The sequence below is a fragment of the Ilyonectria robusta genome, assembly GCF_021365365.1.
Source record: "Ilyonectria robusta strain PMI_751 chromosome Unknown BGZ61scaffold_8, whole genome shotgun sequence".
NCBI classification, from domain to species: domain Eukaryota; kingdom Fungi; phylum Ascomycota; class Sordariomycetes; order Hypocreales; family Nectriaceae; genus Ilyonectria; species Ilyonectria robusta.
Genome location: NW_025764442.1, coordinates 192,185 through 211,525, shown reverse-complemented (window position 1 = coordinate 211,525; position 19,341 = coordinate 192,185). Strand labels below are relative to the sequence as shown.

Here is a 19,341-nt window from a genome sequence, read left to right as displayed (position 1 = left end):
CTTGTAAATAGAGCTTCTAGAGTATAGTTGGACATCAAATTCTTGCCTAAAAAGGGCCACCCGTCAATGTCTATTCCTAGTGGCTATTGAGCCGTGGCTCTCATGCCCTGGTATAAGCTTGTGATCCAACTCCACCAAAGACAGGGTTAATAATCGAAATATTTATAATGAGGTTGCAACTAACATGCAGCTAACCCGCTTTGCGACTCATCGGCCTCTGACCGCAATTTACTACGTAGTAAGTAGGTTCTCAGCCCTTGGTCACAGCACCTGCAAGTTTTGCTGCAAGTTTTGCCCAATCCATGGTGATGAGCCGCAGACGCCGCATAAAGCCGCACAACACGCCGCTCACGCCGCAATGTGAGACAACGGAATTGTGCGTGCTACTTGTGATTCAAATATGAATTGGGATGATTCACCTTTATTTTGAGTGTACACTTGTCTAACATGTCTGATCTGTGGTAGCCGTAGATAAACTAGCATCCTTTGGTTGTTTGTATAACCGTGCATTGAGTCATTGGCCCTATCCCATCGGACCTTTTCAACTCTAACATTGTCATATCTCAATCATCACAAAATCCTCTAAATACAACGGCTAGTGGAAATAGGCGGATATAATCTCCCATTAAAAAATTCTTGGCTTCTACTCGTCAAAACTCAAGCCACGGAAGCCTTCTCCGCGCGAAACCCACCCTTGGCGGATGAACCAACGTCACGCGGCCGCAACCCTCAACGCCATGCGTCCGAAAACCTGAAGATGATTCGGCCGAGATCCGATGCCGGTAGCTCAATCTCTGTCAAGCGGGTCGCCTGCTTAGGTCCGGAGGAGGAACCCCGCTTGTCAATGACTAGGCCCGTATTTTGCAAAGGGCGTGGAGGACGATGCCGAGGGTGCGAAATACTACATTAATAATCGTAGGGCCCCCTTATGGGTTTCGAAGATGAGGTTCAGTGCATTGGGAAATAATAATCATGGCATTGACGGAAATGAAGAGCCTTGACAACGGGCATGGCGTTTCGACGTTTCGTGCAAGTGTGGTAGCTCTTGAAGGCGAGCCTGAAAAGACTACTCGAATAGACGACGACGCCTCGACGCTCAACGAAGGTGATGACATCGAAGATGCCCTCGATCAAAACACCATCCAAGACCCGGCCGAACCTCCGGACGGCGGATTACGAGCATGGCTCCAAGTAGTCGCCGGCCACCTCGTCGTCTTCAACGCCTGGGGTCCCCCAATCAGCTTCGGCGTGTTCCAGCCCTACTACGAAACGCAGATGAACCTCCCGCCGTCGACAGTCGCATGGGTCGGCAGCGTGCAGATGTCACTTGTGTTTCTCGTCGGTGCTTTTTCCGGACGGGCTTTTGACGCGGGATACTACCGCTGGGCCGTGGTTGTGGGCAGCTTCCTGCAGGTTCTCGGCGCCTTCATGACCAGCATTGCGACAGAGTACTGGCAATTGCTGCTTGCACAGGGAATCTGCCAGGGCCTTGGCAGTGGAATTATCTTCGCACCGACCGTGGCCAACATGTCGACGTACTTTAAGAGGAAAAAGACGCTTGCCATTTCGCTGGCTGCATGCGGAGGCACGACCGGCGGAGTGGTGTTCCCGGTGATTGCGCAGCAACTGTTGTCCAGGATTGGATTCCAATGGACGGTGCGTGTCATGGGACTGGTCGTTCTGGTGGCGTCCGTTATGGTCTTCTGTCTTGTGAGAACAAGGTTGCCTCCGCGCAAGGCTGGTCCGATTGTCGAGTTGGCTGCGTTCAAGGAGAGGACATATCTTCTCTTTGCCATTGGCATGTTCTTTACCCTCTGGGCAACGTACTATGCATACATTTATGTAAGTTAGCGTCCCTGGGTACGATTGGAACGAATAATAATGACAGTTAGGCTCGCACATATGCACTCTACGTCTTAGATGCACCCTCGTCGACGTCGTTCACCATCCTCCTCATAATCAACGCCGTCGGGATCCCTGGCCGAGTAATCCCAGCTCTCATCGCGGACCGCTACTTTGGCGCAATCGGCATGTTGATACCGACCGTAATGGCCACCGGAATCATCGTCTTCCTCTGGGCCGAAGTCCATGACCTCGCTGGGGACTACGTGTGGGCCGTCTTCTTTGGATATTTTGGAGCGGGCATCCAGGGACTGTTCCCGGGGGCGGCCGCAAGCCTGACGCAAGATCAAAGCAAGAACGGGACTCGCATAGGAATGATTTTTACCATCATGAGCGTGGCTGCTTTGACGGGATCGCCGCTTGCGGGCAAGCTGATGGAGGTGACGGGGGGGGAATATTTGGCCGCTCAGATGTGGGGAGGAGCCTGTCTTATGCTTGGCGCTGGGTTGTTGATCGCAGCAAAAGTTGCAAATGCACCAAAAAAGGCGTAGGATGGAAGGCAATCTATTTATCACGATTGTTGGGAAATTTGAAGAGGGATAGAAGAAGCATTGAAGAATGAGCATTGAGATTCTGATCGAGTCTCTATCTGTTAGACCTAGGCACAGGGCTTACAGCACACATACAGTACCTTGCCTTTCTGGTCACATCTGACCTAATTAAACAGTTCAATCCTGTTATTAGAAGATATAAATACCAAGAGTCAGTATAATTAAAACCCATATCCTAAACTTCTTTATTAAATGTATTGCTGGTAAATATGTTAAGACCGGATCATGTGGTAGTGTGTGCATAGATCAATACTCGCCAGACTATTTGCCAAGATCGCCATTGGGTTTTGGAGCTGGCTGCTTAGCCTTGTAGGAGGATCAAGCTCAACACGACTGATGTCTTGGCTTTAGCGAATCGCAATCCAATCCATATGCACTTCTCCTTACTCTCATGATTTGGGTACGATGTTTGGTCAACGTCTTTACAAGGTCTCCAAGTATCCACTGCCCAAAAGTTGTGTGCCCCACCACCCCGGATTTAGAGACGACCCTGGCTGGCGCGATGTGGATGGCTTCTAAAAATTCCACGTCGAGTGCTCGGCCCGCACACCTTCAACACCAACACCACACCCCGCGCCGCCTCCCAGAAATGTCCCCGGCCCCATGGATCTGCCGGAGCTGCACCCGGGCGCTGGCTCGCTCCAACGTGCGCCAATTCGTCCGCTACGCCTCCAATGGTGCGTCCGTCGTCCTGCCCGCACGCCGTCGTGAACGCTGACCCCTCCGGCCCAGACGCCTCTCTCCTCGCCCCCGCGCTCCTCCAGCGCGCCAAGACGATGGCTTCCGAGTACGACGGCCTGCAGACGTCCCTCAACGACTCCTTCGACACCGCCAAGGCCAAGCGCGTCGGCGAGCTGTCCCGCGTGGCGTCGGCGCTCAAGGCTTGGGAGGAGACGCAGTCCTCGGTCAAGGAGCTGACGTCCATGCTCGACGACCCCGAACAAGACCCCGACCTGGCATCGATTGCGCGAGACGAGCTGGAAACCGAGACGGGAAAGCTCGAGTCGCTGGCCAGGAACCTGTCCGCCAGCCTGACGCCTCGTCACCCCTTCGCCGACTTCCCGTGCATGATCGAGTTCCGGCCGGGCCCCGGCGGGCTGGAGGGCCGCTACTTCACCGACACGCTGTTCAAGATGTACAAGGGCCTGTGCATGCGCAAGGGCTACCGCCACAGCGTCATCAAGTACGAGTTCGCCGACACCGCGGGCGACAGCTCGTCGTCGGCCGGCGAGAACCCGCTCCAGGAGGCGGTGCTGGAGATCCAGGACCCCGGCGCCTACGACGTCTTCCGCAGCGAGGCCGGCATGCACCGCGTGCAGCGCATCCCCAGCACCGAGAGCAAGGGCCGCGTGCACACGAGCGCCGTCGCCCTGTGGGTGCTGCCCTCGTTCCCGGACACTGGCAGCGGCGGCGAGGTCGCGGGCCTGGACGACCCGGAGAGCGACTTCTACGTTAACCCGCAGGAGGTCAAGATCGAGACGATGCGGTCGCGCGGCGCGGGCGGGCAATCGGTCAACAAGACCGAGTCGGCGATCCGCATGACGCATATCCCGACGGGCACGGTGGTGTCGATGCAGGACCACCGGTCGCAGCAGCGCAACCGCGAAGAGGCGTGGAAAGTGCTGCGGTCGCGCATCGCGGACCAGCGGCGCGAGCAGCGCGAGGCCGAGGCGGCGCAGCTGCGCGACAGCGTGCTGAGCAAGACGCAGATCACGCGCGGCGACAAGATCCGCACGTACAACTACAACCAGGACCGATGTACGGACCACCGCGCTGGGCTGGACGTGCACAACCTGTCGGATGTGCTCGAGGGCGGCGACACGCTGGACAAGATCATGGATGGCGCGAGGGATTGGCTGGTTGGCAACGACATTGCGCTTCTGGTTGCGGAAGAGGAGGCCAAGACCAAGGGTGGCAAAGGGAAGAAGTGATGACAAGTCCTCAGGACTATGAACATGATGTATTGATGCATGTGTACACTATGGTTTATAAAGTGTGACTGTATTGTATGTAGAACCATGTAAGATAAGGGCCAACAGACGCAATCCCATATGCTCCTCCTATATTTGTTCGAGAATCTATCCCGAATCATTGACGCCCGATACCCAAACTCCCAGCAAGATCACACCACCGGGATATTCGTGACTTGCCTCCAACCCAGAACTCCGATGCAGAACACAGTTTTGAAACGTCGGCCTTGGCCCTGTGCGACAAAGCCCCTCACATTAAGCCGCCCAGAACAACCTTGCCGATGCTCGCCACCTCCGACTTGATGAGGGTGCGGCTGTGGTCCTCAAACTCCCTGACGAAGCCCTGGACAATGAGTTTGCGCACTCGCGAATCGGCCTTGCCAAACAGCTCGGCGACGGGGGCGGTGCACTCGCGCGGCGAGGGCACGAGGGTGAGGAACCGTGTGTAACAGTCGATCAAGACGTCGCACAGTGTCGCAAACGTCTCAAAGTAGTCCGGGTCGAACGGTAGGGAGGGCGTCAGGAGGTAGGTGTACTCCTCGCCAGGAAGCAGATCCGTCTCGGACGCAGCAAAGTTCATGACGGACGGGGTCGGGGCGCCGGCGGCCGGCACGGCGGAGAATTCGTCAAGCATGGGGTGCATGTCGGCGGCGGAGGTGGAGCGGCGGGACTTGCCGCCCTGTCGGCGGAACATGCTGGGAAGGCGGGCGCGGGTGAGGGAGGCGGCGGTGGAGGAGTCGCTGTGTAGCTGCTGGAAGGAATCGAACTCGGAGAGGAGGGTGTTGAGGCTGCGGAGGAACTCGATGGGCGTGGAGGAATAGAGGTCGACGATGGTGGGGAGGGACAGGCCTAGGAGGAGGTGGTTCGTCGCTTTGCGGCCGATCTTTCGCGAGTCGAAGTAAGGCATACGATTAAAGTCGGGCTTGTCGAAGAGATATGTGTTGAACCAGTATATGCGTCCCTCGTGTCTGTGGTGAAGTGTTAGTTGGTGTATAAGCCCCTGAGGCGGCCGAGGCGGGGTACGGCGGGATGGACGTACGCTTTGCGCAAGTACTCGAGGGTCGAGATGCGCTTGTTGGCGACCTCGGTGATCTGCTGGTGAGCCAGTCCAGCCTCGGACTGCTGCCAGAGAGTGCCAGACCCGATAGCACCGTTGGGGCCGGACATGGGAGTCGCGGGCGGAGGCATGGATCCCAGGTGGAGGGTGGACCCGGTTGCGCTGCGGCTCAGCATCTGCATGGTGACGGCGGAGTCGGCGGCAGTGGAGGCGGAGGAGGAGTGATGGATAGAGGCGGAAGCCGGAGGGTCAGACTCGCGGATGTCTGCTCGGGGCGTGATCTTCGCGGCGGCGGCGAGGGCGTAGTCGGGCAGGGCAGGCGGCGCGGCGGCATCGGTCACGTAGGCATTGGGCCCGTTGCCAAAGGAGCTGCCGCGGCGGGAGAGGGACGACTTGCGCGAGAAGGACGGCTTGCGGTCCTTGAGGGCGGTGGCGAGGGGATCGACGCTGCCGCCGTCGCGAGTGACCGGGCGGGAGGCGGAGGAGGAGGAGAAGATGGAGGTTGAGAAGATGGGCGTCGAGCCGGAGTTGGGCGTTCGGGGCGCCATGGCTGTGGGCGGGCAACGTGCGGGTTTTGGGTGTGCGGCCTGGAGTGGCCACGCACGCGATGGGGATCTTGGAACTTGGGGACTTGAAAATGAGCCCCCCCCCGATCGACCGAGCGAGCGAGTGAGACCTGGGTGCCACGGGACTGGAACCGCCGATGGACTGGGAACCGGGAGCTGGGAACTTGACTGGGACCGGCGATGGAGCGACAGAACTGTGTGTAGTCACTGTGCGTGCGGCGTTGGTGTGGAGGGAGAAGTGACTTTCGTTGGTGTGGGTGGATGCGCCGCCCCTGGGGCTTGAACGCAAGCAGCGTGTAACTTAAGACTTACGGGCTAGCGGCGTTGCAGCAGCTGCGGATGAAGCCGGTCAGGGCGTAGAAACTGGGCGTAGAAAGACGGCGAGCGGAGGAGAGGCGGCGTTACGGGGGAAGTTTGGAGTAGAGACAAAACGTGAAGCCCTCCAAAGTGAAGCCCTCCAAAGTGAAGCCCTCCAAAGGTTACCAAGTTCACCTAACTGTAGGTACTCACAAGGCGCGACACGCGGGAAAAGCCACGAGCATCCCATACGCACACCTCCCATTTCCACGCATGATGTGATATGATCCCATGTGCCGTGCCCTACAAGCAGGTGCCGCAGAGTGCTGCACGCCACGAGGTCTGGTGGGTTCTAGCGCGTCCACAGTGGAAGCCTCTCTGAACGGCACGGTCGAGGCCCACTGGCGCTAGTTGCCCACGGCGCTGGTTGCAGCGTTGTATCGCCAAATTATGTCCGCCGGCGCCTGCGTGGCAGCGTCTCACGGGGGGTGGGCTACATTACCCTGCATTGCCAGCGCTGGTGGAGGCGGCTTCTATTGAGATGCGCGTTTCTTCCCCAACGTGGTCGTGATTTACTCTCCCTGATGCCTGCTCCATCTGCGTTGCAACTGTCTGTCATTTCAACCCTTGGAAACTATTCCATGGCTTTGCAGCAGTTACTAGTGCTCATCAAGCCAGGATCTGCTGCCACGCTCGGGACTCCAGTCTAGGTACCTAGGTAGCTTCTCCTCTCTCATACACCGCAACACGTCAACTCCCGTCTTGTAACACAGACAACTCATCCGAATAGTTACACAACAACACTCAGCACGAGAATCCATGACGCTATTGAATTCAAGCAAACAATTGACTGCTCATGTGACTTGCCCTCAAATCACTCTCCCAGAAATCTCTATAAATCCCACACCATCCTCCCCAAGTCCCGCCATTCCTTTTCTCCTCTTCAACCACCCACCCTACCTATATATAGAGGGCCTCTCACCTGCCATATGATGGCAGGGGGAAACGAGGTCAAAGGGCGCTTATGTCTGTTGTCTGGCTTCACGTTTTGCCATCTGATTTCAAGAACCCGCAAAGGATTCGAAGGTTTGTATCACCACCGACGGGTCCGCTCGAGTCCATTGGGTTGCTGACGGTATCAACAAGCATGAGTGGCACACGCGAACACGTCCTCCAAGGAATCCACGGCGCTGGCCCTGCCGTATCTTGACGACGAATTGAGTTATTTCTTATCCTCTCCTCCCGCATCCTGTACTATTGGGGACACCGAGTGGACAGCTCGTTCATGAGTGAGTAACGTATTACCCCAGTCACATCGTCCTGAATATTTAGTTAACATGTTTCATTCCGCAGCTTCTCCACACAACGTTGTTTTCAGAGCTTGGCGTTGGCGCCGTCTGTAAGCCTCTACGGTACCGGAAGGGTAGAGTATAACTAACCCAAGCCCCGTCATCCCCATCATCAAGCTCACGCATTTAATTTGGCAGGACGAACGGAAGATATAACCGCATTCAAAACCGGCCCTATGGCTGAATGAAAACATCGTGCCACTGTGGCTGGAAAACGTGTGATCGAGAGTCACAGGTAGTCTTGTCTGTGTACTACTTATTTAATTACACCGACAACAACCGGGTCGAAACGTAGGTAAGTTATCATTACCCATCCATCGTGTTAGTCACGTTCTCGTCACCAATCTCCTGCTCACACACCTCCAGATCGGGAGAGGGGTTCCGTGTATGACTTGTTGAACGGGACACCTTCCAGCCAGTCGCCTTCGTCAATCAGAGACGGTCCGGCACATTTCGTATTACGAAGACCCCGTGCTGGGATGAAGGACACTCCTCGTGGCTGGTCTCTCATCTGACAGCCACATTACGAGAGCCGAGATGATGGGTGCTTGGGACATGACTGATCAAGACGGATCGGTCGCAGGACTACTCAATTGGGAATGTACAACCACAATTTCATATCTCGAGAGAGGAGCTGGGAGACTGCAGCCGTGAACCGACAAGCGACAACTCAAGCACAAACCGCAAGTGATGTGGTTGACTTACGACAGGGGTGAGATGGATACGGCGCCAAACCCCCCAAAAACGACAAAATGGCGTCGATCCTCCTCAACTTGGTGAGCAAGTCAAGCTTTTGACCAACCGATCGAGAACATTGACCCGCTGACACAACATGTGTTTCTAGAAGCTTTTCGTTGAGCAAATCGTCCCTGGTGCTGCTCTAATCGGGTAAGTTCTTTTTCGGAAAGCATCATCCGCATCTACGAAGCAGACGACTAACTGGCAAATGCAGCGGAGTCGAGCTGGCGTTGAAGACTCCCATGAGGACGGGGAATGTGCTACCCACGACTACGATTACGACGTATACTGAATCCACACATCCAAGCCGAGAATGACTGCTCCTTGGCGTTGACTTCGGAGCTACGTATTAGTCTCGTCCGGCCGCGATATCATGGAGGGGATCCATCATAACTGACAAAGCACAAGACCATCTGCAGTATCGCAATGGATTTATGACTGGGGTTCGAGGGAGCTCTGGGCGGTCACCCGATCCCAGCATCCAACAAACGTGAGAGACGTTGGACACGTTCTCTTGCTTCCCATACGGAAAACACCATCCGCTGTCAATGACGAGATACATCGGTGGGACGTGGAACGCCCCTCGACACACTTACATCGAAAACAACGGGCAGCAGCCTCTCTCTATGCAGGATCAGCCCCGGGAGCCTGTGACCAATCACCACCACTCAGCTGATTCTGCTGTTCTGAGGCTCTCAATTCAGCCGCCTGTGACGTGACTCTTCGCCGTCGCGGTCGCAGCTAAGGTGTAAAGGCAACGGCGATATGTGGAGGTGACACTGTGACCATGACTACACGATGTGGTTGGTGCCGTAAGCGGCCCCCGTAAGCATTGCCCGTCCCCAGACTCTGACTTGTCGTGTGTATTTCGAACTTCGCTGATTGATCAAACTAGAAAGGCGAAAGGTCAGAGCGTATCTCCCACATCCATCGGGCTCAACAAACTACATTCGACCCACGGGACCAACGCAGTTCCTCTTCAGCATTAATCTTTACCGGAGGACTGGAACGGGCCATGTCGCTTCTTTTGCCACGACGCTGACAGCCCATGAGCGGTGGTACAGCTGCTCGGCTTCTTCTCTATCCCATCAAGTTCCGTCCGTCAATTGTAAAACTCTTTGGCACAGGCAAGCCATGCGACAACGCAAAAACGCAGCAAATCTTGCCGGCCGTCCTGGACATCGTTGATCGAGCTTTGGAGCCAATTCAGCGTGTTTTTCTTTCCAACCGGATGGGGACAGGAAAAACCAAGACGTATCTTGGCGCCATTCACATGTACAATGAGTTTCGAATGGACTCGTTCCTTGACCCACCTGTCGCGAACAACCAACATGTCTACCATGTAAGTTCATCTCCAAAAATATACCTTTTACATATATACACCCAGACAACTAACGAAGAAGAACATAGCGCACGGCCAATCCTTCTTTCAGCTTCAGAACAAATAGCGGCTGTGGGGATGCGACAAGCTCTCGAGGACGAGGGTCAGACGGGTGCATTCATGGCACACATGAACTTCTTATTCCACTCGTGTTATAATAACCCTCGCATGCGCATCGATTCAAGGGCAGATTGACGTGGGCCGACGACTCAAACGAAAGTTTACCCGCAAACTGGCCAAAAGACGCAACTTGGCCGACCAACTTTTCATTCTCCAAAGAGCCTGCGGTGCCCACGCGACAGGATACCTTCAACCCGCTACGTTGAATCAACAGAAGGGCATGCGGAACCACGCTTACGCGGAGGAACGAAATGCACTTGAAATCTACTCGCAACGAGTCCGCCGTAGATGCCTCTCTATCATTCCCAGGTACAGCGCATTCGCTCGCTTGGAACAAGCCCGACAGCGGATGGGGGAGAAAGGCTCCAGCAACTATCTCCGAGTTTTTGCAACGGTACATGTATCGAGGGCTATACGCGCTTGCCGGCTAAGATGCAACCTTGATCGAAAAGCAAATCATTTCGTCTTCACCATCTGGGTCCATCATCCGCACTCATGGAACCCGACTTGTATTCTCCGGCCCGGCATATATAAGAAAGGCGCAGAGAGGCGGGCCAAGATGGTTTGGGGCGGCGAGCGAGCCGCGGTCTCCTGTCGACAAACATTCCTCGCAAACGATGTGGGGATTGGAAAAAGAACGTGACTTATCTATCATCTATTGTGGTGTATCAGCGATCTCTTCAGCGACGACATGATGCAGGTGAAGCAGGTATCGAATTCAGACCTGCCCTCGTCTTAACACCAGTGAATTCGTACCGAGAGGCGAGAGAACAGTTTCCTCTCTTACAGGTTGTATATTATGGTGCGAAATGGAGCATTTCCTACCCTACCGCCACAGTTCTCTGGAACCAGAATTTCGACAGATACCTGAAGAGGACTTCGAAGCCAGAGCGACATTTTTGTTTGACTTTGAACGAAACTACACCATGGCGTTTTACACTCCCCTCTGATCTCTCAGCCCGATGACTGGTCGCCGGACTCCTGGGACGCTATCTCAGTCGCCACAAATCGAGGGGTTGATCGCCTTCTCAGTGCTAATCGTCGCTTTCATTTTCATATTCGTCGTCGGACTAATCTTCAGCGGCTACGTCGGCAGCTGCCGTAACTGATGCGGAAAGCGGACGTCGTCAAAGACGGCATCGACGCTCCGGAGAGGGGTAAGTGGGAGATGTTGGAGACTCAGGGGCAGATCATGCTATGCTACGTTGGAGAGGTGCAAAGTCTCCATCGGCTTCAGCTACAGAGAAGTTGTTCTTGTTGTGGTTTTTGGTGCGGAGCCGGCCTCATGGTCCAACTTCCTCTGCAGCAAACAAAAATCGGTGACCCCCCAGTGGCTTGTGATGAAGAGGAGTTGCGGAGAGGCCCAGTGGCAGAAGACTACCTCGCAAATGAAGGGAGACTGAGCCGAAGGACTTTCATCAAGTAGCGAGCTACAGGCGCTCATCTCGGCGATTCGGGGATCTGCCAGCTACAGGTCAGCCATTCGACACATCACCTGCCTTTGCAACAACTCGACGCAAACTCCCTAAGTTCTTCACATTCTCAAAGGACGATCTACTCATCTTGTCCAAAAGCCACAAAACGCAACCCGAAACAGAAGCGGCCTATCGTGGCGTGGACAGGTTCCCCCAACATCTCCGCCGCCACGACACATCCCTCCCCAAGAGAACAAGTACGATCAACCTGCCTGTCGAGTACCTGGTTGTTGTCTGCGGTGAGCCTTCGCTTGACCGTAAACCTCCACTTCCACGTCCGTTGTCAACGCCTGGCTCAACAGCTTCAGCTTCTTTTTATTCTTAAAACTATCATCTACACTTTTGACTCCAACTTTCCATCTACAGACGCTACCAACTACCATCACTCGAAGTCACGATTCCCTCCCTTCACTGGGCACATGAGACAGCCAGACAAAACGGCAGACCGGGTTGCTTTTACCACGAATTTGAACACCAACTTCTTATCTGCCTACCGGTGTTGATTGGATTCGCCCCTGCACATTGACCGCCACAATTGAACATTTATATATACCCCGATTCGACCAGCATATCTTGGCCTTCACACAAATATACTCAGCCGCCATCATTCGGCGTACAGGATCAAGCGGCATGGACCTCGTCACTATTGGGAACCAAACGTCCAAGCCCTAGTCCATCGCTGCCTGGGCTGCCAATCTGTACCGATGGAATCTACTCCATCTAAGAGACTTGCTTTGGCCTTGATGCAGACGAGAACGAAGATAATCCCATACTGGATACTCCGAGAGACAGAAGAGAGTAAACATCATCAAAAACTATACAATATTTCACTGAGGAGAAAGGCCCGCGAGACAAACGCGGAGCTCGACGACGCCGCGTCTCGTGCTGCAGCTAGGTTCGCAATTGGGCCCCGGGGGAAATCTGGGCGGAGGGCCTTTACCTCCAACGAGCATCGCACTCAGATGTCCCAGTGGTCGGGCCTCTACAGTCAGTCTAATGTAGACTGGCTTGGTCAGCATTCGGGAATTTGCAAGCTACTTTGTCAAGATTGGCGAACTATGGACGAATATAAACCCAAACATTTTGACCGTCTACACCTTGTTCCTGGGTGTCATCTTTTCGCAATGAGCCACTATCGCCCGCTAATGGGAAACTGTTTTCTTGTCGCCCAGAGCTTCTATTTCAGAAGACTCTGCTGAACCCCGTCGTCGTCTGTCAAGTGTGCCCATGGTACATGGGAAACTGGACACGAAAGGTTAACCACTCGTGCGACGCGAATGTAGTCTGTCGTCTTTATAGACACCAAGCTGTCAGGGCGATGGCATATAGCGTTGGGTACAAGTCGTGCCATTCGCCCAGGAGAAGGCATTCGTGTCAACTGGATCCCGAGGATGCCGCATCAGACCCCAGGGCCTCCAGGTCCTCCAGGGCCTCCAGTATCGACACCAACAAGCTCGCTCAAGCCACAGTGGCTCAGATATACAGACGAGAACCCTGCAAAACGACTCGAGTAACGTCGACAGCTTCGATGTCAGTTCTCCATATCCATGAGCAGTCCAGGCAATCTACATGGTGCTGAATCGGCACTCATTTCTGAAATGGCCGCGACTCGGGATTTGAAGGGGCTAATATGCCACTGACTGAAAGGCCGGGCGAGACAGATAGCCTTCTCAGAGAAGCGACGCCAACTCGGAAACCTCTGCGAGTGAAGAGTGTTACCCCTAAAGGTTAGTGAATGCACTCAAAATTCCAGGTCAGTCTCCTTCTCCCATACAGACCCTCGACATGCATTTACCCAAGCTAACCCAATGGTAGATGCAAGCCGGATAGCACGCCTCCTTACCGGTCCCCCCCGCGAATCGTATTCTTACTCGATAGGAGATTTTCTACAGCGGGTGTTGGTTGATGATCAATCCACCGGCTTATCTCGCTTTGCCTCATCAAGCCCAACAACATGGTTGAACTTTGGCATTCTCACCACCGATCGTTTCAAGGAGGCTGCCAAAGCCACAACCCACTCTGTTGGCAAGGGCAAGATCTTACACGACGTCTGTTGGGCTGGATCGATTCTCTCTTCGCCATTACCTCCAGAAGTCGACAAGACGCGTGTGAAACCAGCCCAAGACTGAGACAGCTCGACGTACAAGGGCCACGGCAGTCGTCGTTTCAAGAAAGTCGCGAGGTTGCCCTAGGTCAACGCCATGTGCACCCTAAGAGCCCACATCGCACAAATGTCAATGTGGTAGCTGTTCAAGCTGCTTCAGCCGCTCCCGTCGAGAAGCTGAGAGCAACCAAACATCTTCCACACACCCAATGGTGGTGCTACTGGAAGCACTGATATCTTGAGCGTGCCGTCGTGCGCTGTAGGTGGAGGTGGAGAATACACCGGGAGTAGATGGAAGCGTCTCGGTTCTCCCAGCACGGCCAGGGAGGCAGTTGAGACTCTCAATCCATTGATCGAGCGCAAAGGTTCACAATACCAACGTCGAAGTCAATCTCAACCTTAATCTCAACCTTAATCTCAACTTGAGCAGTCACTTGATCATTCTTTCCATGCATTTTTCTGGGAGAGGCCGGACTTCGAGGAGAACATATGTTCGACGGAAATCACCTCTGTCTCGCAGTCTTGTATGCTGGTCTATGATACCGACGGGCGTTTACGGCTATCGTTCAACAATACAAGACACGGCGACCGCCCAGACTATCACGTTCTTGTGTCCTAATTGGTCGGAGAGAGCCGAAACGGCACATTCTGTCACACTTCCATCAAGTCTTTCTTGAGTACTTCTGGGACTCGTCGCCTTTGAGTACCAAAACGAGATTATTTGTCCACGAAATGGATTGGTTTCATCGACAACCTTAAAAAGCATTAGGATGGAGCAAAGACGGACGAATTACGGACGCAGGCACTGCTGAAGTCGGCGTATGCGACAACAGGTGCCCGGAAGAGGCAATGAAAGGACTGAAAAATGGCAGCCAGGCTCTTCGAGCAGACAAAGATGATCCAGGGCCTTGCTGAAACCTACAATCACCTCCAAACGTCCTGAAATCCGATCCTCGTAGCATCTCCGTATGCCCACATGGTCACATCTACTTATCCACTGGCGGGCGCGAACCCCTAGAATGGACAGACCTGCAAGACTATCCCGAGCTACTCTCCACTGGAGGGCCTCTTGTCCTTCCTCAGGCGGTCGGGTACGACGATAGAGACGAACTGGAATCATGGGCCAAAGCCCAGAGCAATTTGGCTCACCTCGCAACTCTCAATGAGTGGTATAGGGTCCCTCTTTATGCACGCCTAGCAAAAATCGGGCAATTTCATCACCCAGTAGCTGGCTACCGTGTTAGGTTCGGCGAAGATATCAAGGCACAGAACGAGCAGTCATCAACCGCCCTAGAGAGGGAAAGGCCCTACCTACCCTCGACCCAGATACCAGGACTCCAACTCACAGCACCTGAAGCATCCCCGGTTGCATTTGTGGAGGATTCGGCCGTTACAATTCGAAATTTTCCTCGAATACACAAATGCGGTTTTCTAGATACAACATCCGTCACCCATCAGATCCATCATTGTCTTACGCTTTGAAGAACGGCTTCACACCATTCCAGTCAGCAGATTGATATAATTGCCGAAAATGCCACGAAGCGAAACTCAAGCTGGAATACGTTCGGTTACTTGTGAGAGGTTGCAGAAATCACCTTCTTTCATCGCCGACTTCTAGAAGAACGAATGCACCATCACATTCAAGCCAACGCTTCCTAGCTCTACAATATAATTGAGCAAGAAAAGCCTGAAGGGAAGAAAAAAACATTCCGAAGAAGCACCGTGATGGTTTTATGACCGAGGCGCGAAACACAGCCCCTAGGCGGGACCGACAACTGCGGAGGAATGACTGACGATAAGCTCTGGGCTTCGAATTGCAGCTGTATGTACAGTTTCAGGTTAACGAGTTCTCGTCGACTGGCTCGATGTCCGCCTCCCGTCAAGAGGCGGCAGGCAAGCCACTTGAGCGAGCCCACGAGGATCCATGGCCTACAGAGCTCATACTGGGACCTCGTTCGGACCAGCCCAAACACGAGCACCAAATAAGTACGCCATCGAGGACATTTGCACGAAGTTCAAGCTGCCAGAATATCCCAATACCCGCCTAGTCGACGACGAGGAGGTTCAGACACTGAAGGCCCATCAAATTGTTGGTAAGTATACTTCGCTGCGGAGGGTGGTGAAGTGGACATACACGCTGAGATGCACAATCATTCAACGCCGCGATGCTCTGATTGAGCGCATGTGGGCCGGGCGAAGTCAAAGTGTACATGGAAGTCCCAGGCAACTGGCCCCATGTGATTTTATTGACGAGAGGCTATAAACGCCGCAGCAGGGAATCGCATCAAGAAGAGTTGCTATTTTCTGGCCGGTCATCATCAATGCATTTGATGTTTGCTCTCGTCAATGCGTTCGACGTATACTATAGTCAATGCTTTCAGTATATCATTGAACTGGAGACTATTGCCAACGCATTCGACGTGCACTATCCTGAACGCATTCAACGGGGACCAGAGTAAATGCATTCAATGTATACCAACTTCTGGCTTCGGGATGTTACAGGCAGCCTCTGAGAGGATAGACTATGGGCGAAGTTGACAAGAGCCCGGCAAGGTCTAAGGGGAATGGAATTAGCTTAGTAGCCACGAAACCCTATCACTTATTATTGACCTTTTTAAACCCCAACATGTTGTAGTTGCTTCTAGCTCGACGCTGTGCCTAATTCTGCAGCGTACTGACGGTGCTTTGGTGACAGCCTTAAGGGTGCTGCTGGCCCGGCAAAATATTGATGCGTGCTAACTATAGCTATTCCTCTCAGCCTGATGCCAGAGCCTGACAAGAGCCTGACCAGAATCCTTGAGACAACAACATCAAAGACCATATCCTTTTCGTCCGTCGAGCATAATGGATCAGCCAGGGCTTCTTCGACGCGAAGTGGCTGATAGCCAGTTCCGGGACAACACCATCATCCTCCAGGGCGATGTCCACGGCAATATCAACTTGCCTCAGCAGCCGTCCACTGCATCATCCGCCCGACCGGCTGTGCGTGTGATCCCCTACCCCCGCAATGAAGATGTAGTTCCCCGCCTGGACCTTATCAATCGGCTAGACACGCTATTGCCCCAGACTTCGAAACATTGCAGTGCTGTGCTGTGGGGCCTGGGCGGATCGGGGTATGTTCACTCTTCACGTTGGCTTAAGTTGGGCATCTATTAAGAGGCCCAGGAAAACGCGGATTGCCCTGGATTATGCGTACCGGTGGTGCGATGACGAGAGCTGCTCTGTCTACTGGGTGCATGCCGACAGCGAGGCAACATTCGAACACGACTATCGAGCGATCGCAAAGCAACTTGATATCGACCGAACGCTGAAAGGCGAAGACTTACTCGCTACGGTGCGCAGGCGCATCGAGGCGCAGCCAAAATGGGTCCTCATCCTCGACAACGCCGACGATTTGACACTCTTCGGTATCGGACCGGCGGCGGAACAGAAGACGAACCTATACAAATACATTCCCAGTGGAACAGTTTTGTGGACAAGCCGTGACGAACGAGTCGTGGGGACTTTGGTTGGCCCACGGCGGGGTATCAACGTAGCCCGCATGACATCAAACGAAGCAGAAAACCTCCTCGCGATGACACGGGATGAAGAGATCAGCGAGGGCGATGCGGAGACTGCTCTGTTGAAAGAACTCCAATGGCTTCCACTATCCATCTCACAAGCTGGCGCTTACATGCGAAGGACATCAACCACAGTCAAAGAGTACTTGCACCTCCTGGCACAGGGCAGGCAACGATGGGATGTTCTAAAGACAACTGAATTTGACCGATATAGGAGGCCGGATGTGCCCAACAGCGTCCTGGAGACTTGGAGCATCTCAATCAACCGAATCCAACAGGAGAGCGAGATGGCGTATAGGATTCTCCACGTCATTGCATATCTCGACAACCAAAATATCCCAAATGAGGTAATGGAAGCCGTTATTAAGTATGATGATGGGGACAGCGATGACGATGAAGATGACGTTCATGGAGGCGCATCACTAGATGTGAAAGACTAAGATTACGAGACCCTTGTTCAACAGCGGATTGATCGCGAGCTTATCCAAGCCATAACACGGCTGAAAGAGTACTCTTTTATTCGCATGCGTCAAATGAAAGATGGCAACCGAAGCTACGAGATGCATAAGCTCGTACAGGAGGCTACACGACATGGTCTGACTGTGAGGAAACCGACTGAGACAGGTGAAGAAAACATGCTGGGTGTATGTTTTCCAAGGGAGCAGAACGACAAATACTTCTCAAGCATGGCTATACGAATTGTGGCGACTCTTTTCCCTATACCTGAACCGGAAATGTGGCTACTGTGCGAGAAGTATATCGCCCATGCTGTACAGGTGGCAGAGTGGGCAGAGATTTGCAAAGAGCAAATTGAGGTATCAAAGCTACTTAGCTCGGTATCTGAGTTCCTCCATTCTCAAAGACGATGGAGAGAGAGAGAGAGAGTAGACGAATGGATTCTGCGCCTTCGCCGAGAGGTGCTTGAAGAGAAGCATCCGGACACGATTGACAGTATGGCGCGCCTTGTTGTAACATATCTTGCGCAGGGCCGCTATACTGAGGCTATGGACATCCATACCAATGTGTTAGAAAAGAGGCGAGAAGTCCTTGGAGATGAAGACCCAGCCACTATCTGGAGTATGAGGGAAGTTGCATTAATGCATGGGATGCTGGGTCGATATAATGAGGCCGAGCTGATGAATCTTAAAGTACTAGATCTCCGACGGTTCGTGCTTGGAGAGAGGCACCCGGACACGATTACGAGTAGAGCAGACGTTGCAACAACATATCACAGACAGGGCCGTTATGATGAGGCCGAGCCTATATTTCTTCAAGTATTAGATCTTCGGTGGACAGTACTCGGAGAGAGGAATCCGGATACAATTCAGAGTATGGCAGAACTTGCAACGACGTACCATCAACAGGGCCGATATGCCGAAGCTGAGGAGATCTCGGCCAAGGTGTTAGATCTTCGGCGGGAGCTGCTTGGAGACAACCATCCCGACACCCTTCAAGCTATGCGCGATCTGGCTATTACTTGGAACAGCCGTGGCCACCGCCATAAAGCACTTCCCCTCTTGCAACAATCTTGGCAATTGCAATGTTCTATTCTAGGACCAGATCACCCTTGGACGAAACAATGTGAAAAATTATTAGAGTCGTGGGGATGACACAGGACTTCATTGAAGCAAGTTATAGATAGCGTAGTAGGGGACAAGAAGACCATTGAGCATTGGTAGTAATTGCACGTTTCTTCCTCAGTTCTTTCAACGTGATTCATAGGTTGATACATGTACTGTGAGCTAAAGCGTCATATAATACTGGGCTGATCCCACTTTTCTGTAACCATGATGCAACAAACGCAATTTTGACTGCAGTATGCATGTCGAACAAGGAGCCGTCCAAATTGTGACTTGTTCAACGCCGGTGGTGGATTTCGCTGCATTTCAGCGAGAAGTGGGGTGTGGGTTATGGCGTGGGGCTGCCAACACCCATCAGCAACCCGTATATACTATGAGGCACGTTGGCAGTCATCATCCTAGCCCCTAGATCATAGGTTCATGCCAAGAAATAGTAGAGTAGAAAAGCGTTGCTGAACTTGGTGGGATTGGACGTGAAGCAAAGACGAGAACTGCGAGGGGTTCCCGAAAGACTCATCCGGGAATAATGAGACACACATCTGACCTATCTCGTGGATTCTCGGTCCCATTAGTGACTCACCGGCTAAGAATGCAACGTCAAGACAGGGTTCTCTGTGGGTAATTTTTACACGCATTCACGAATTACATTCCTTTGTACGCAGCATGCTGGTGTGTCTCGGGCTAATAAGGA

General features: G+C 53.4%; 5 protein-coding genes across 5 annotated transcripts; 4 read left to right on the top strand and 1 right to left on the bottom strand.

The window, feature by feature from the left end:
* Nucleotides 1-972: 972 nt before the first annotated feature.
* On the top strand, nt 973-4,384 carry BGZ61DRAFT_493193 (uncharacterized protein; the record flags this gene model as incomplete). The annotated part of the gene is made up of 5 exons (XM_046250617.1): nt 973-1,033; nt 1,106-1,842; nt 1,893-2,389; nt 2,604-2,608; nt 3,186-4,384. 5 exons carry the CDS (start codon nt 973-975, stop codon nt 4,382-4,384), a joined length of 2,499 nt encoding a protein of 832 aa, XP_046105124.1.
* A 144-nt stretch (nt 4,385-4,528) lies between these two features.
* Nucleotides 4,529-6,312, bottom strand: BGZ61DRAFT_218492 (uncharacterized protein). Its single transcript, XM_046238070.1, has 2 exons — nt 5,463-6,312; nt 4,529-5,391 (listed from the first exon to the last, which is right to left on the bottom strand). The coding sequence occupies exons 1-2, from the start codon at nt 6,026-6,028 to the stop codon at nt 4,674-4,676; spliced, it is 1,284 nt and encodes a 427-aa protein (XP_046105123.1). The 5' UTR covers nt 6,029-6,312; the 3' UTR covers nt 4,529-4,673.
* Nucleotides 6,313-9,478: 3,166 nt separating this feature from the next.
* BGZ61DRAFT_516940 (uncharacterized protein) lies at nt 9,479-10,006 on the top strand (the record flags this gene model as incomplete). Its single annotated transcript, XM_046252311.1, has 2 exons — nt 9,479-9,772; nt 9,818-10,006. 2 exons carry the CDS (start codon nt 9,479-9,481, stop codon nt 10,004-10,006), a joined length of 483 nt encoding a protein of 160 aa, XP_046105122.1.
* A 2,104-nt stretch (nt 10,007-12,110) lies between these two features.
* Nucleotides 12,111-13,535, top strand: BGZ61DRAFT_476890 (uncharacterized protein; the record flags this gene model as incomplete). The annotated part of the gene is made up of 4 exons (XM_046248844.1): nt 12,111-12,393; nt 12,690-12,936; nt 13,054-13,133; nt 13,222-13,535. The coding sequence occupies 4 exons, from the start codon at nt 12,111-12,113 to the stop codon at nt 13,533-13,535; spliced, it is 924 nt and encodes a 307-aa protein (XP_046105121.1).
* A 2,819-nt stretch (nt 13,536-16,354) lies between these two features.
* On the top strand, nt 16,355-18,784 carry BGZ61DRAFT_575789 (uncharacterized protein; the record flags this gene model as incomplete). Its single annotated transcript, XM_046256202.1, has 3 exons — nt 16,355-16,623; nt 16,676-17,474; nt 17,535-18,784. 3 exons carry the CDS (start codon nt 16,355-16,357, stop codon nt 18,678-18,680), a joined length of 2,214 nt encoding a protein of 737 aa, XP_046105120.1. The 3' UTR covers nt 18,681-18,784.
* Between the last annotated feature and the right edge of the window lie 557 nt (nt 18,785-19,341).

Excerpts from the sequence above, each read along its gene's own strand:
- BGZ61DRAFT_218492 (XM_046238070.1), bottom strand. The coding sequence starts at position 6,028 with ATGGCGCCCCGAACGCCCAACTCCGGCTCGACGCCCATCTTCTCAACC. Across the intron at positions 5,392-5,462 it reads CTCGAGTACTTGCGCAAAGC|ACACGAGGGACGCATATACT; the intron begins GTACGTCCATCC and ends ACTTCACCACAG.